This window comes from Oreochromis niloticus, linkage group LG3 (assembly GCF_001858045.2).
Source record: "Oreochromis niloticus isolate F11D_XX linkage group LG3, O_niloticus_UMD_NMBU, whole genome shotgun sequence".
In the NCBI taxonomy this organism is placed as follows: Eukaryota; Metazoa; Chordata; class Actinopteri; order Cichliformes; family Cichlidae; genus Oreochromis; species Oreochromis niloticus.
Genome location: NC_031967.2, coordinates 54973948 through 54990155, shown reverse-complemented (window position 1 = coordinate 54990155; position 16208 = coordinate 54973948). Strand labels below are relative to the sequence as shown.

Genomic DNA, 16208 nt, shown 5'->3' with positions numbered 1-16208 from the left:
CCAATTGTTTTTCTGGTTTATCTGTGTTAAGCATTAAAATTAAATGTTTGTCAAACTGAAGTTATTAATGAAACTCTTTTATATTAATGTCTGAATGTTGGCACAGTAATCTTATATTTATTAACACAGAACGAAAACAGTTGAGTCTGAGACTTCACCATTTTCAATAAAATACAAATACTGAATCAAGTCTCCACATGCAGTCGCATATAGTCAGTCACAGGCAGAAAAGTGGCTTTCACGTTTTGTTCTTTAGAGTAAAAAGTAACACAAAGTACAAACCAATCTTTATTTTGAAGTTCCGAACAAGATGTTCATTGTGCACATTAAAGAGAAACTTTTAATTTATCCATACACCCAAACATTTGCCTTGGAGGCATGTATTCTTACAACAGAATTAACATCAAACGTAACAATATGAAAATCATCTCTCGATATGTTTCCACAATACTTAAAAACAGCCTGTTCCTGTAAGAATCTAACTTTATTTGCTCCATACTTCAGCTGAAGTGAAGCCTCTTTAAGCAACATACAAACATCATCTTTAACTGTTGCTGTGCTGTTACATCTTAAATATGGTAATTGTAAGGTAAGATCACCCCTTAATGTTCAGTTGTAAAATTATATCAGAAGTGAATTCATCACTAACATATAACATAAATATGGCTTCTTGGGTGTGTCGTGATACCAGGAGCAGACAGGCAGGACAGGGACAAACTTGGTGTTTTCAGGGATATTTAAACAATATTTTTAGCGCTGTCACTAAGACACTCTCACTTCTATCGATCTGTGTGTAGATGAAAAGCTTTCTCAGGTATGATTATTTTCAGGAAATACATATTTTGTAAACCAGCCATATTAACATGAGGATATTTGTAAAATTTCCATTATAGGATTACAGGTAAAGGAAATGGTACCCCATCCCCCAAAAAGACAAAAGAAAAAATAGGAAAGAAATCCTAAATCCTTTTGTTTCACTTGCTAATATAGCTTGGTCACTTAAGAATTGACAGACATGAGCTGGTATGAAACTGAATACGTTAAGCCAGTTTCATTTTTTCAGAAACACCTTTTGGGACTAGTAGTTGCCTAGTTTATTGTAATATTTCCACTTTTTCAACAACTTCAACTGAAGAATGATTTCTAAAAGATAATGAACGCCAAATTCAGGATGTTAAATTCTCTACAGTTAACGTCTGTCTGCCGTTTCTGTTTCTTGGTTGGTTGGTTTTAACATTACAGCTGCTTATTACCCCCCATTGTCAATTGGCCACTTCTAAACTCTGTTTCCAACAGTCATATCCCTCTGGCAGCAGCTAACAGCAACAAACTTGTAGTGTTTAATCCTGCGTGTGTGTTCTGACAACAACTTCGGTTTTGTATTGTAAATCATTTTGTGCTTTTGTAAATAGCACTAACATACAAGGGAGGAACTGTCTTTATTTTCTATGTTTGTTCTTGTCTATTAAATGGAGGAGTTAGTTTGTGTTTGGTTTGGTTTTATTTTCATTTAAGGTTTATCTAGCACTTCAGTTAAATAACTTTTTTACATTTTATTTTAGTGTTTGTTGTCCCAGGAATTTTTAATTTCAACATATTTTTTTTTAATTTCAGACCACTTAAAATAAACAGCAATAACAGCAGCAAAACCTAAAAGCACAGCAAAAACTGACAGACCAATTTTCAGTCTAACAGATCCATCTTCTGTGTCCCCTCCTGCAGGTGAGAAACAGGTGTGAGGTGTCAGCTATAAACATTTATAGAAACAAACATCAACAACCAGGAAGCAGCTTCACCTCTGATCACACACACACACAACTCTACTCACTCACCTGGAGGATCAACAACACTCAGGTCTATGCTGCTGATGAGGTTCAAAGTTGGTATTTCTTCATTTGTTTTTCTCTGTGCAACTCGACACTCGTATGTTCCATTATCAGCAGTCCTCACATTGTTCAGAATCAGAGACACGTCTCCATCCTTCATCTGTCTGTCCAACAGATCCACCCGGTTCTTAAAAGATGGATGCTGGTTGGCTGGATCAAATCGCTTGTTGCGGTAAAAAAAAACATATTCGCTCTTCAGATCAGTTCTAGCCCACTCTACAGCTGTGATGGTTATGTCACTGTTTGGAGCTCGGCATGTCAGAGTGACGTTCTGTCCAGAGTCAGCTGTGATGATTTTCTGCTCTGAAAGAGGAAACAACACAGAACAGAGAGGTTAAAGGTCCAAGTACAACATCCCATCACTGAGAGATCACTGAGCTCTGCTGAACTGCAAGAGGAGGAATTTAGATTAAATAGACACATGAGAACAACTATTCATAACAATAATGCCCCAAAACTTTAGTTTAAATGTATTCCTGCTGTGTAATAACTGTGTATTTTTTATTTTATTTCACCCGTTTTATGGGCAAACATCAATATATATTTTCTGCCTCTTCTGTATTCACAAGTGTTTAGACCTGCAAATGTGTAATTAACAGTGGAAAAACAAAACAAACAAACAAACAAAAAATAAATAAAAGTAGTTTTCAATAAAATGTACACAGATTCAGCAAATCAAATGACTGATGATGCAATCACCTTGGAAATCATGGCACAATGTATGAAAGCATAAGCTGCCTTTTCAAGTTAAATGTATTTGTGATACTGCTACTGTGATCCTTATACTTCATCTATAACAAATTTTGTAGTATTACACAGTCCTGCGAAACTAACAGATATCACCGATTCAGTTATTAAAGATCTGTAATGATGTCAACAAGACATCCACAAGCAGGGTGAGCAGTGACGTAAACGTCGTTCATCAAATTGATAAGGCAACAAAGAGTTTAGCCGTCTAGGTATTAGACTTCCTGGATCTGACCAATCAGAAACCGAAGGCAGAGGGGGTAATTTTACGAATATAAAACTCTTAATTAAGAAGACAGCTGGTATGTAAGCGTGTGAGAAGGATTAAAGGTGCTTCATGATGTCAAATTGATGCTCTTTTACTTAAACATTTAAACCTAGTTGGGACGATATACTCTCCTCCTCTATATCACAGAGAGAAAAACTGTTTGTTTTAATTAAACCGGTAAAACTCACCTGAAGAGACCAGCAGGAAGGAGACAAACGGTAAAATGCGCCAGAGTGGCGCAGATCCTCCAGCAGACATTCACCGCGCCGTTTATTTGTGCTGTTCCACACTTACTGCTCTTAATGTCCGATAGTGCATTCCCAAAGAGCAACAATTAAGTTTAATCTGCGAAACCTGACACGATCATCTAAATTCCAAGTTTTTATAAGTTTTAGGTTGAACTAGTCACAGATGTCGATTTATCTTTAACCTTACAGCTTAATTGCTGCGATCCCGACCGCACTCTGACGCACACTCCGACGACAAAGAGATTCACACAACAACAACCTTTCCACATACCACTCACCAGTCATAACAAAGTTATTAAAACATTTTCTGTAGGCGCGGCAAGATCTGACCAGCTGACACACCGCGTTTGTTATTACGTTGCTCTGCAGGATCACGCAGATCAGACTTATTCCTCTGTGTGTCCGTATTTAAAAAATAAATAAATAAAATAAAAATCTCATATTATTATCATCGAATAGAATCATGGCATTTTTTTTAATTTAGAGACATTTTTCATTAAATTCAGAACTTTGAGTTGTGTGACAGATATCACATCTATTTTTTTTTCTTCAATCACACATAGAAACAGTGAAGGGTAGAAACTTTGATCATCTTAAAGAACTGAAACAATTTAAATTAAGAGCATGAGCTGTTTAAGGAGTCCTCTTACCTTCATGGTTTCTACAGTGGCTTGCAAAAGTACTTGAACTTTTCCACGTTTTGTCACATTACAGCCACAAACATGAATCAATTTTATTGGAATTCCAGGTGAAAGACCAATACAAAGTGGTGTACACGTGAGAAGTGGAACAAAAATCATACATGATTCCAAACATTTTTTAAAAATAAATAACTGAAAAGTGGGGTGTGCGTAATTATTCAGCCCCCTGAGTCAATACTTTGTAGAACCACCTTTTGCTGCAATTACAGCTGCCAGTCTTTTAGGGTATGTCTCTACCAGCTTTGCACATCTACAGACTGAAATTCTTGCCCAGCTCAGTCAGATTAGATGGACAGCGTTTGTGAACAGCAGTTTTCAGATCTTGCCACAGATTCTCGATTGGATTTAGATCTGGACTTTGACTGGGCCATTCTAACACATGGATATGTTTTGTTTTAAACCATTCCATTGTTGCCCTGGCTTTATGTTTAGGGTCGTTGTCCTGCTGGAAGGTGAACCCCCGCCCCAGTCTCAAGTCTTTTGCAGACTCCAAGAGGTTTTCTTCCAAGATTGCCCTGTATTTGGCTCCATCCATCTTCCCATCAACTCTGACCAGCTTCCCTGTCCCTGCTGAAGAGAAGCACCCCCAGAGCATGATGCTGCCACCACCATATTTGACAGTGGGGATGGGGTGTTCAGAGTGATGTGCAGTGTTAGTTTTCCGCCACACATAGCGTTTTGCATTTTGGCCAAAAAGTTCCATTTAGGTCTCATCTGACCAGAGCACCTTCTTCCACATGTTTGCTGTGTCCCCCACATGGCTTGTGGCAAACTGCAAACGGGACTTCTTATGGTTTTCTGTTAACAATGGCTTTCTTCTTGCCACTCTTCCATAAAGGCCAACTTTGTGCAGTGCACGACTAATAGTTGTCCTATGGACAGATTCCCCCACCTGAGCTGTAGATCTCTGCAGCTCGTCCAGAGTCACCATGGGCCTCTTGGCTGCATTTCTGATCAGCGCTCTCCTTGTTCGGCCTGTGAGTTTAGGTGGACGGCCTTGTCTTGGTAGGTTTACAGTTGTGCCATACTCCTTCCATTTCTGAATGATGGCTTGAACAGTGCTCCGTGGGATGTTCAAGGCTTGGGAAATCTTTTTGTAGCCTAAGCCTGCTTTAAATTTCTCAATAACTTCATCCCTGACCTGTCTGGTGTGTTCTTTGGACTTCATGGTGTTGTTGCTCCCAATATTCTCTTAGGCTACGTTCACACTGCAGGTCTTAATGCTCAATTCCGATTTTTTGATCTAATCAGATTTTTTTGTCTGCTTGTTCACACTACAAATAAAATCCGCGGCCCGCATGCGCGAAAGAAAACGTCACACACAACATGCTCTGTTTAGAGCAAACAATATTGTTTGACTGATGGCCCTTGATATAAAGACTTCGGACTTTACGTTTCCCAATTTTTGCTTTAAGTCATTGTGTTATTTACATAATAATGTAGATAACCTAATAATGATCCTTATTGCTGTTTTAGAGGAGCGATGCTTCAAAGGATAGTTTCAGATTTCTGTCAGAATCTGCAGATTATACAGTACAAATAAAATGTTCACGTTTCTCCAACGTTGTCTTCCCAACAGTTTCACTAACATCTAGGCTGGATGGCCAGGAAGCGTTCACGATGTCTTCTCCGGAGCTGATAATTGGCGTCTGTCTTGTGTCAGTGACGTAAAAGATGGATTTAATGCGACATGACCGTTCAAACAGCAGTCGCTTTCTAAAACATCGGATATGTATCTGATTCAGTACCACATACGAAAGTGACCCAGATCGGATTTGAAAATATCGGATTTGTGCCGTTCACACAGTCATACCATGATTGGATATGGGTCGCATAGGGTCAAAAAAATTGGATTTCATGCGCTTTCACCTGCAGTGTGAACGTAGCCTTAGACAACCTCTGAGGCCGTCACAGAGCAGCTGTATTTGTACTGACATTAGATTACACACAGGTGCACTCTATTGAGTCATTAGCACTCATCAGGAAATGTCTATGGGCAACTGACTGCACTCAGACCAAAGGGGGCTGAATAATTATGCACACCCCACTTTTCAGTTATTTATTTGTAAAAAAATGTTTGGAATCATGTATGATTTTCGTTCCACGTGGAATTCCAATAAAATTGATTCATGTTTGTGGCTGTAATGTGACAAAATGTGGAAAAGTTCAAGGGGGGCGAATACTTTTGCAAGCCATTCCAGCTGTGGCCACAACTACTTTAACCTGTGCATCCTCAATTAGCTCCTCCCACAGCCTCCCCCTCTCATCCATCCTCCATATACATTTTAGGAACTGGGACATACTTCATCATGGAGCGCTGAGACTGATTTCTGTGTCATAAGCAGGAGAACAGAGGAGATGAGGAGGCACAAAAATCCCCTCCACTGTCCCAATGTGACAAACTTTTCTTAAGCCTTTATTTCAAAATGATAATTAGTTTTTATACTTCTAGATATGTAAAAATACATTGTAAACAAAAGCTCAGGTATTAGGAGGAAACGTACAGTCCGTTTGTTCTCCTGTAACATTAAAGGCCAAAGGTCACATAAAAAAAAATGTCAGGCATTGTGAAAACTGATGCTCCGATGCTGCCACCTGCTGGCAATTATCATGCAGTGACTGATGCCATGTAGTGGAGCATACACTTACTGGCCACTTTATTAGGGATACCTTGTTAATGATAGGTCGGGTGCTCTTTTATGTCTGTCTTAATTCTTCATGGCACAGATTCAATAAGCTAAAACAATCCTCAGAGAATTAGTTCCATACTGACCTTACAGCATTATGGTTTCTGTTGATTTGTCCATGAGGTGACTCTCCTGTTCCATCACATCCTGGTCTGTTAGAATGAGATCTAAATGGTAAATGGCCTGTATTTGTATAGCGCTTTACTTGGTCCCTAAGGACCCCAAAGCGCTTTACACATCCAGTCATCCACCCATTCACACACTGGTGATGGCAAGCTACACTGACAGTGGCGAGGCTGCTGGACACTGGCGCCACCGGGCCCTCTGACCACCACCAGTAGGAAACAGGTGAAGTGTCTTGCCCAAGGACAGAACGACCGAGACTGTCAGAGTCAGGGATCGAACCGGCAACCTTCCGATTACAAGACGAACTGCAAACTCCTGAGCCACGATCGGCGAGATCTGATCCGGTCGTCTAATTTCAGATTGTTTGAGCTTCAAGACACTGCGTATTAGCTCACTGGAAATAGAAGATAGGTATACTGTAGTCATGAAGGGATGGACATGGTCATAATGCTCAGATATTCTGTAAGTGTTTCAATGATCCTCAGGCGGTACTAAGGGGCTCAAACTGCCCCAGTAAAAATATCCCCCACACCATTACGTCATCACCAGCATTAAGACAGAATGGATTCATACTTTCATGTTGTTTACACCATATTCCGATCCTACCACTGGAATTTTGCATGTTTCAATTTTGTGAAGTTTTGATGAACCCACAGTTTTAAGCCCTTTAGGCAGAAAGGACTTTTTATATATTCTAATACTGGACTGCTTGAGCTACAGTGTAACTAAATGCTGCTATTCAAACTGCTACTAAAAAACATGGTGCAGTGTATTTTAATGTATGTTTTCTGAAATTATTTTATAAATTACATTCCTACGTAGGTAAAAATGGTAGTTACCTACCAGTGTCTTTGTACAGAAGAGGGAAACCCTCAATCAGATGAAGAGGGCGGGCTTTACTATCCATCTCTGACAAAAAGAAAAGCTCATATGAGTGAGAAGGACGATGAAGGAAACATCTGTGCTGTGTCTGCTCTGTAAGTATAATCTCTGTTTGTTTGCATTCTTGTACTTTGACTGTCTGCTCTCCTGATAACTGATGATGGAGGAGAAGACATGAAAAACAAATCAGGCTGAATTCAAGTTCAAAACAGCAGCTCAAGAAAAAGCTCAAATCAGTCACTCATTATAAGAACATAGCTGAACAGCAGACAGGTGACTTTACTGTGTTAATTAAAAGTGTTTATGTATTATGTTTTATGAGTGTGTATAAACTCACAATAGAGCCAAACTTTATTGAAGCATGTTGCTGGCATCAATGCGAGTTCGTGTGTTTTCAACTTTTTGTATGGAGTTGTTCTTTGTGTTCACCTCAAATCAACCTGTGTGTCATTTCTCGTTAGTTCTGATCTCACTGCTGAGCTGCACAACAAACCAAGGTCAGTAACCTTCTTCTGTCACAGTTGTAACAGTTTTGGCAATTATTATTATTAATTTGTTTTGTCTTAACCCTCACAGCTCGTCTGACTGTGAGTCCCAGCAGCTCTCAGTTCTTTAAAGGAGCTTTTGTGTCTCTGAGCTGTGAGGAGGACGACAGCTCTGCTGGATGGACTCTGAGGAGAAACACAAGCAAAGAACAGAGGACTCAGTGTGGAGATGGAAAGTCAGAGGGCTCTTCCTGTAATATCAGCTTCATCATCCCACTGGACAGTGGGGTTTACTGGTGTGAGTCCAGAGAGGGTCCCATCAGTAACATGGTTAACCTGACAGTCACTGGTAGGCTGAGTGTGTGGAGTTAGTGTTGATGAAGCTGTGTGTAAATGGATGAAATGCTGTAGTTTGTCTCTGTGTTGAGGTGGATCAGTGATCCTGCAGAGTCCTGTCCTCCCTGTGATGGAGGGAGATGACGTCACTCTGCTCTGTAAAACAAAGACCACTCCCTCCAACCTCCCAGCTGCTTTCTATAAAGATGGCTCCCTCATCAGGAAGCAGCCTACAGGTCACATGACCATCCAGCATGTTTCCAGGTCTGATGAAGGCCTCTACAAGTGTGACATCAGCGGTCATGGAGAGTCTCCATCCAGCTGGATCACTGTCACAGGTGACACACTCACCTGTCTGTGTTTCTGCAGGTTTCAACATTCACAATGTGACGACGACTTAATGACTGTGTTTGCTTTATTTTAGACAAACCCACCACCACACCTCCACCTACATCCACACCTCCACCTACGTCAGGATCGATCCCAACATCCTCATCTGCTTATGGCTCCTCTCCTGTTCTTGCTGTAGTGGTACTTGCTGGATTAGTCTGTTTTGTGGTTTTGCTGGTGTTTCTGGTTCTGCTGGTGAAACGATGTGTCCGTTGGAAACCTGAAGGTGAGACTCAGACATCTGGATTTTGCATGTATGTATTTTGGAGACAATTTTTGGAGACATGTATGTATTTATTTTGCAGAATAATCTAAACATTTCTACCAGTCATTATATACTTTTGTATTTACATTTTGTGTAAATACAATCATTCGCGCTCACATTCACTCACGGATTCACACCTTTGGGCAATTAGATTTTTCAATTATCCAAGCACGGTGGTTAGCACTGTTGCCTCACATCAAGAAGGTCTTGAGTTTAATTCCACCATTAGGCTGAGGTCTTTCTGTGTGGAGTTGCAGGTTCTCCCTGGGTGGTCCAGCTTCCTCCCACAGTCCAAAGACATGCACTTAGTGGGGTTAGGTATTTTGGGACAATTTAGGGAAATATTGTGAGGAATTTTAGAACTATACAGTGTAATCTGTAGCTGTTTGGAAAGCAAGTACTTAAAAATGAGTTGAGCCGGACATATTACGAGAGAATAAGAATTCTGGATAGAAATCTATTGGAGCTTTGGTCAGATATATTACCTGCACTGATGTCCTCTGTTTGCCTTTTGATATGCAGAGACTGACCCAGCTGCAATCTACTCGGGAACGAGATCTGAAGATGTCAGTTATGGACAAATCATCATCAAAGATAAGAGCAAAAATTTGCAGATAAGAGGTACAGCTGGTCTTCTTTCTTTTTTGTCATGGTTCAGTTCTAGAGCCAGAGCTGTGAACCTTTGTCTTGCAGTTAATTAATGCAGGAACTGTTGCTCACCTAATTTAACTAACTCCTTAGTAAAATTGTGATTCTACTCAGTCTTCTGTTCCTAGGACTACACTCTTCTATATTGCTTCCACTTATCCACTTCAGGGTTGTTGGGAGTTCAGTTGGTTCAGTTTTACTTCTATAGCACCAAACCACAACAACAACCATCTCAAGTCCCTTTAAACTGTAATGTAAATTTTGCACAATAATACAGAGAAAACCTCAACAATTAAACAAACTTCTTTGAGCAATCTCTTGGTGGCAGTGTGAAGGGAAAAACCCTTTCTCCAGCAGAACCAGGCTCAGGGAGCAGCAGCCATCTGCTGCAACCAGTTGGGAGTTTGGAGAGACTTCTCTGGTGTTGTACTTTGAATCTGTTTGAGTCACACTTCTATTTTGAGGATTACGCCGTCTAATCACTGACACCAATTTTGACTTCCCACGCCTGCTCAAGTCTTTCCTACAGATGTACTTGCCGTTTTTCATTTCTCTATTTTCTTGTGCTCCTTCTTCCTGATGTTGCTGTCTGCTGGGGTTGCCACATCTATCACAACTGCAGTCTTCTGCTCCTTGTTAACCACCACATAAAGCTTGATGTCATCTATGTACTGAACAGGAGATGGCTGACTCCAATCCCAAGTCTACATCTTCATCTGCTCTTATTGATGAGCTGGTCCAGAGGGTTGAGGTCCATTCAGAACAGCAGTAGGGAGAGTGCATCACTTTGGTATATTCCAGACTTGACGTTGACTTGTGTGATTGCGCAACACAAGCGTTTAGCTTGATGAATTTGTTGATGTCTTGAGATGTGTGTAAGGAGGAAAAGCCCTTTAATACAATGACTCATTTTCAAAGTTCTGCATGTAAAACCACAGCAGCTACTTCCTGTTTTTGACTCCAGTTTACTGTAGTTTTAAACTGATAAAAACTCTCACCATGGCGTGTCCTTGTTTTAGAACGTTTTGCTTTGCACTCTATGCAGAAGTGTGTCAGCCTGCATGGAAATATGATGGCATCTTTGCGGTCGTTCAATGATCTTTTTCACAGATATACCCACGACTCTTTCTGGTTTTGGGGGTGGGGGAGATGGAGTGTCACCTCAGAGGTAAAAACTAATCAAAGAAATCTGAAACTGTTTATAAAAGCCATTAAACAACCTTATCATTATGCTGCATAAAACAATATCCATTAGTGTTAAAATAAAAATGACTGTTATACAGTTGAACTGGATCACTTTCTGCACAATAAAAATGTCATCATCATCATCAATGGCAAGGAAAAATAACCTAAGCGGTACAGCAGCTTTTACTCCAACGAGAGGTTTTGTCTTGATGGTTAAAGAAAGTGAATCCTCAAAATTATGATTATCAAGTGAATTATTTTGGGAAACCATGATAGAAACTAATTCCCACAAAATGTAGTGCATTGCAGTGCATGCACTATATTGCCAAAAGGATTCAGTCACCCATCCAAATCACTTGGGCCATGTGTCAGGCTCGAACCCAAGCCAGCTGCTCTCAGCCATGAACCATGTGGTGATCTGCAAAGCCTAGTGAGCTAAACCAAGCCTCACACTCATCTGTCTGTTAACTTCACACACAAGTGTGGGTTTGACAGTTGCTATGAGAACGGTACTTCTCTGACTGCATTGTGCCAAGTGTAAAGTTTGATAGAGGGGGGATTATGAGGGGGGTTGTTTTTTAGGAGTTGGGCTCGCCCCTTTAGTTCTAGTGAAAGAAACTCCCAATGCTTCAGCATCCTGAGACATTTTGGACAATTGCAAGCTCCCAACATCGTAGGAGCAGTTTGGGTATGGCCCCTTCCTGTTCCAACATGACTCCATACAATGTACAAAGTAAGGTCAATAAAGATATGGATGAGTGAGTTGGTGTGGAAGAACTTGACTGGCCTGTGCTGAGTCCTGACCTCAACACAGTGTTATACCTGTGGGAATAACAGCGGAGACATCAGTGCCTGATGTCAGAAATGCACTTCTGGAAGAATGGTAAAAATTCCCATGAAAGCACTCCTAAGCCCTGCCAGAAACCTTCCTAGAGGATGTAAAGCTGTTATAACTTTAAAGGGTGACCAAACATCATATTAAATCCTATGGATTAAGAATTGGATGCCGTTCAAGTTCACATATGTGTAAATGCAGATGAGCAAATCAAAATTAGCCCCACATGCTGTCTGATTTTGGTACAAACACATGTTTTTAGCTGGATGAACAGAGAAAATCTGAACAGACCAAACATTCTTTACTGTACGTTCTCAGCCCCTCAAACCTGTTCTTTAATACAGACTCATTTTCAAACATCGGCATGTAACCACAGCAACGATTTCCTGTTGTTGACTCCAGTTTACTGTACTCTGAAACTGATAAGAGTTTTTACCACAGTATGGCCTAGTTTTGAAACATGTCTGCTTTGGGCTCTGTGCAGAGACCTTTTGGAAGTCAGAGGGACTTCAGAATTTTTGGTTACTGTGTGGTTCATGTAGAGTTGAAATACTTCAGAAGTTTTATAGCAGACAGCTAGAATATGTAAATACAAGGTAACAAAAACGGCTTTTTTGGTATTTAGTGATCAAATAATAGATTTATGTAAATAGTTTGAATTCCACAGAGAGGTACATGCACTTAGGTCTGGGTATTTTTATTTATAAGCCAAATGCAAACCTCATCTGCCTTCTCTAGGTATTTTACAGTAGTCATTCATTTGTTTGAACATTAAATGTGAATAAATCAAGTCCACTAATCAGTCAAACCCTTATATGTACTACCATACACTGGGATAATATTATGACAGCTATAATAACTATGACACAGTTATTAGATGGGATATATTAAGGAGTAAGTGAACATTTTCTCCTCAAAACTGATGTGTTTGAACAGAAAAAAGTGGCCAAGTCTAAAAATTTGAGGGAGTTGTACAAAGGCCACATTGTGATTGCTAAATGACTGGATCTCACAAAACTAAAGTTATTGTCAGGTGCTCAAGGTCTGCAGTGGTCTGTATCTATCGCATCTGGTCTAAGGAAGGAAAAAGAGTGAACCAGTGACAGGGTCGTGGGTGGTCAAGGCTCACTGATGCATGTAGGGACCAAAGTGTGGCTTCTGTTGTCCAATCCAAAACATAGGCTACTCTACCTCAAAGTGCCAAACAATTTAATGCTGGCTTTGGTGTAAAGGTGTCAAAATATAGAGAGCATCACAGCTTGTTTTGTACAGGGCAGTGCAATGGGCATATGAGCCTCAGACGTGCCAATGGAAGAAGAAGGGCTGGTGCTACGTTACCCTAAAATAGGGGTGTCAAACTCAAATACACAGTGGGACAAAATTCAAAACTGGAACATAGTCGCGGGCTAAAATTAATATTTATTGAAAAAAAAATCTGCCGACCAGAGTTTGACACCTATGCCCTAAAAGGTCCAGGGGATGAAGGAAAGCAACAAAAGGTCTCCAGGTTGAAAAAAAGGAGACAGGGAGGCACAATGGTTAAATTAAAGGGCTTTGTTAATGTTCCTGTTACTAAATAAACTAAAAGAGACAGTTAAAGAAAGAAAAAACAAAACCCAAGTGTTGGTCAACAAACTGAAAAGTAAGTCAAAAAAAGCTGAGTCCCACCTCGCAACTTACGGGGTTTAAAAGATCTGTTGTTAACATCTTGGTGCCAGATAAACCAGCACACTTTCAGGGGCCTAGTGGAGTCCATCACTGGACAGGTCAGGACTGTTTTGAGAGGAAAATGGGCTTCAACACAGTATCAGATTAACTATATGTTGTGCACAGACCCCTGTAATCTCTATGTGTTTTATTAAGCAGAGAGTGATCCAGCTTCAGTCTACTCAACAGTGAGCATAGAAGACATCACTTGTGGATATCATCAGACTACAGGACAAGAGGTAAAGAAAAGAGGTAAAGTTGCCCTTTACTTTAAACTTTGAACAAAGCCAAGCTAGCCGCACAACCTGTTTTATGATGCTAAGCTGAGCTAACTATGTCCCGAGTCCTTATCAAACTTCTCTGCTGTCTTTTAGAAAGACATCAGTTTATTTAGAGGTACATGGGCAGCAGAATGTAGTTAATGATTGACTCAAAGCGACAGATACCAGACAACAAGACCCAGTTTTGAGATGATACTTAAGGGCACAACTCTGTATGATTTTATTTTTTCTTATTACATAGAAACTGTGTAGTTTATGTCCTATATAATATGATTTTAGGAGTCGTTTTAATTTCATTCTTGCTGATGTCATGGAGATACTCCACTACTCATTCAGCAAATAACTATTACTTTCATAATAGTTAAAGGCCCTTAAAGTACATCGGCGATTTCTAAATGTAATATTTTCCAATCAGTACCAATTTCTAATACATTGATACATGCAGAAGATAAACAGATAAACATTTCAGAGCTCAAAAAACACAAATTTTATCTTTGTTAAAAATGCAACCAAGTCAATATTACACCCATTTGAAGTCTCAGAATTTAAAGACAAAATGTTTTTGTTCAGCACAAATTAAGTTAGACTACTACTACTTGGACTCTTTTGATTATTTTAGGTTCTGTGATTTAGTGTTTGCATTGCTAGTTTCCTTAGTTATTCCTTAGTACTTTAGTGATTTTCTAGTCCTTTGGTTTTGTCACTGTACCTTCCTTGCATTCCATGTGTTACGTCTAGCGTTCCAGGTTTCTATGTTCATGTATTTCCTGTTTTACTTTGACATCCCCGTGCCCTACGTTAGTGTTTTCAGTTTTGCTCTCTTTTCCATCTCGCTATGTCCGATTTGTCTAACCTGTGTTCCCCTCCTGTTTCCATTTTCCTCACCCTCTGTGTGTATATATATTGTGTGTTTCCCTTTGATTCTCACTGGGTCGTCTGTGTTTCCCCTGCCATTACTCCCGATGTAGTTTCAGGTTTCTTGTTTAGCTTTTCCAGATCAGGTTTTTCTTTGTTTATCTCAGTGCCCTATTGCCATATTTTCGCTTTTTGTTAATACCCACCTCATCTCTGTGTGTCTGTATTTTGGTCAACTTTCACCTCACTCCAAACCATCGTCTTTGGCATATATGACAGTTAAAATAATAATCTTCATATGTAGTCTTAATCTAAGACTCTACAAATTTTGAATTGGAAAATCACTCTTACTGCTAGCTAGTGTACCCCTACTGCTGGTCCAGAGAACTGTGTGTAGTGACAAATCCCTCCTTATAAAATAAGGGACTATTTGAAAGAAAGCAGGTGCATGAAATAAAACTGAGTTTTAACCCTAGATAGATGTTAAGAGGTTAACGAAGCTCCATTCAAACCTCAAATGATGCTGCTTGGCCTGCCTGTATGTCAGGGTGGAGAGAAGAGAGAGAAAGAAAAGCAGAAAGGAACAAATGTTTTGGTGTAATTTAATGTAGATGGTGAGGTTTTTCTTTCGGCTCTGTGGGTTCAAGGTTTAACATTTGTGAATTTAGTGGACGTCTCAAGAAATAGTTAAACAGTGAAAAGTATGAAAGCTTAGTGATTTGTAGCTGAGCTGGTTCCCATGAAGTGTGAATTGGCACTGTGTGTATCACAGACATACCAATGAGGATTGGAGGTCTTGATTGAACTACAAAGCTTGCATTCATGTTTCCTGTTGTTTGAGCTGTGTGTGTTTGTGTTCAGACTTTAAAACAGAGCCAGACGTTGTCGAAGCTTCACTGAAGTAGTCCACCAGTCCAACCACTGACATTCCCTACTGGTCTCCCCATCACCTCAAAAAACAATCTTCTTTTTTAATGGAATTTTTAAAAGTCTGTGTAAATTCTCAGTTATGCATATCATGGTTGTCTAAGGAGCTTGAAAACAGACTGCAACTGCTTTATTTAATTTTTAATTTTTTTTTTTTAGGTGTTTTTTTTATGATGTTTCACCTCTCATTCACGAGGATTTTTCAGTTCTAAAACCACAAGGTTGAAAGTTTCAGGAATCCCGGGAAGGCAATCTGTCACTGTAGGTCCTCAGTCATCCAGAATTAAAATTTATATTAATCATGTGATGACACACAAGTTTAATAGTGGGTCAATGACCACCTCCTAAGGGAAAAGCCCCCCCGACTCCAGTAGGGTAATAAATACCTGGGATGCTCAATTTTTTTGATGAAGCTGAAACATCTTCAAAAAACCTTAAACTTAAAATCCACACGCCTTTTATTCAAGCTCCTCCGAATTTTTAAAAGTGGACTGTTGTTTATATGTATTCAGTAAATTTACTGTTACTTACTGTATATTTTATTCATATGTCATTATTTATTTCTATTGGATCCTGTTCTTGTTCCCACAGCAGCTATCTGGTTAATAAAACTTTGCTCTCATTTGTATTTTTCGTGTTGTTGTGTCAGTTTTAATGATTGTGTGTGATGGGAAATTGTTTGGTTGTAGCTAACCGATACATGCTTGACTTTGGTGGAGAAAACAAACAGTAAGCATTGAACCACAGAC

General features: G+C 39.7%; 1 protein-coding gene and 1 long non-coding RNA gene across 2 annotated transcripts; one reads left to right on the top strand and one right to left on the bottom strand.

The window, feature by feature from the left end:
- Positions 1-275: 275 nt before the first annotated feature.
- On the bottom strand, positions 276-3406 carry LOC106097069 (cell surface A33 antigen-like). The gene is made up of 3 exons (XM_013266596.2): positions 3090-3406; positions 1833-2189; positions 276-1716 (listed from the first exon to the last, which is right to left on the bottom strand). Exons 1-3 carry the CDS (start codon positions 3157-3159, stop codon positions 1559-1561), a joined length of 585 nt encoding a protein of 194 aa, XP_013122050.1. The 5' UTR covers positions 3160-3406; the 3' UTR covers positions 276-1558.
- Positions 3407-8660: 5254 nt separating this feature from the next.
- Positions 8661-15577, top strand: LOC109199145 (uncharacterized). Its single transcript, XR_002059621.2, has 5 exons — positions 8661-8704; positions 8791-8982; positions 9544-9642; positions 13556-13648; positions 15394-15577. It is a non-coding gene; the product is annotated as an uncharacterized LOC109199145 (long non-coding RNA).
- The last annotated feature ends 631 nt before the right edge of the window (positions 15578-16208 follow it).